This window comes from Epinephelus moara, chromosome 9 (genome assembly GCF_006386435.1).
Source record: "Epinephelus moara isolate mb chromosome 9, YSFRI_EMoa_1.0, whole genome shotgun sequence".
Taxonomy (NCBI): Eukaryota; Metazoa; Chordata; class Actinopteri; order Perciformes; family Serranidae; genus Epinephelus; species Epinephelus moara.
The window spans coordinates 13080960-13082486 of record NC_065514.1 but is presented as its reverse complement, the minus strand read 5'-3'; the positions used below and the strand labels follow the sequence as shown (position 1 = coordinate 13082486).

General features: G+C 38.2%; 1 protein-coding gene and 1 pseudogene across 1 annotated transcript in view; both read right to left on the bottom strand.

Moving 5' to 3' along the window:
* LOC126395114 (zinc finger protein OZF-like) overlaps positions 1–850 on the bottom strand; it is an 18103-nt gene extending 17253 nt beyond the window's left edge. The window contains exon 1 of the mRNA XM_050052304.1: positions 561–850. Coding sequence (XP_049908261.1) covers positions 561–732 — 172 coding nt within the window. The 5' untranslated portion in view covers positions 733–850. The remainder of the gene's footprint in view (positions 1–560) is intronic.
* LOC126395101 (uncharacterized) overlaps positions 1–1527 on the bottom strand; it is a 64069-nt pseudogene that overhangs the window by 29641 nt on the left and 32901 nt on the right.

The window sequence follows — 1527 nt, the reverse complement described above, 5'->3', positions numbered from 1 at the left end:
GTGTGGGGGATATTTTCTTGGCACACTTTGGGCCCCTTAGTACCAACTGAGCATGGTTTAAACACCACAGCCTACCTGAGTATTGTTGCTGACCGTGTCCATCCCTTTATGACCACAGTGTACCCATCTTCTGATGGCTACTTCCAGCAGGATAACGCACCATGTCACAAAGCTCAGATCATCTCAAACTGCTTTCTTGAACATGACAATGAGATCACTGTACTCCAATGGCCTCCACAGTCACCAGATCTCAATCCAATAGAGCACCTTTGGGATGTGGTGGAACGGGAGATTCTCATCATGGATGTGCAGCCGACAAATCTGCAGCAACTGTGTGATGCCATCATATCAATATGGACCAACATTTCACAGGAATGTTTCCAGCACCTTGTTGAATCTATGCCACCAAGAATTAAGGCATTTCTGAAGGCAAAAGGGGTCCAACACGGTACTATCAAGGTGTACCTAATAAAGTGGCCAGTGAGTGTATATCAACAGCTGTGATTATGTGATATTCAATTTCTGTTTTGTGCTATTTAAATAAATAGGGTTTTACATACCTATCCTGTGTAACTTTATTTCAGGTTTCCAAGCTATATCCAACAGTCTGCGCTGACGGTCGATCTCTTCTTCGTACTCGACGATAGTTTTCTCTATAACTCCGAATATTTCTTCAGCAGCAGCAGTTAGTCTCTCGTTGAAAAACCCTCTCAAATACTGAACTGAAGACATTGTTGCTAAACTATAAAATGAATAATTACCTGTGTTATGACCTAAAAACCTTCCTCCAGCTCATTCTGTAGATGAACAGAGCTAACGCTGCTCACGCTTCGTTTGTTTACTTCCGCTGGATGTCACACTGTTTGAGTTCCGACACCGAAAGTGAGTTAACCTTTCGTTCCGTTTCACTTGATGTTGTACGTTGAACGTCTCCCTTAATTTCACATGGAAATAGTTATTTTCTCAATACTTCTACATTCAATATGTGTTTTTGAGTCATTTCATAGAAATTACATTAGATAAAAACATATCAGCAGCTGTGAAAGGACTGAACACAGCTAAGCAACAACAGTTTTAAATACCCATACATTCAAATTAATTAACGTGTCAAATGATTGTGTTAAAAATGTGATTTTATAGTATGAAACGTGAATGCAAAATAGTTCTCGTCAGTGTTACTGAGGCCATAATGTGTACATGGCACTGTGTAGCAGCTTGTTGAGGTGAAACCATCTTATTTATTTATTTTTTTTATTTGTTAAGTATACATATTAATGTAAAGTGTCAAAACGCATCATGATTAATTGGCGCATTCTAGGTTTTTGAGTGTAAAAACATAGCCTCCCATAGCTAAACCTATTTCCACACTTAGTTTTAGTGTTGTGTAATAACATTCTCAAAGTAACCATCGCTGTCAGGTCAATGTAATGCTCTAAACAGCACATTTGACATTAAAAATGAAGTAATAAGAACTATATATGACAGGAAAAAATAGGCAAAGAATACCTTAAAAGAAAGAAAGACAAA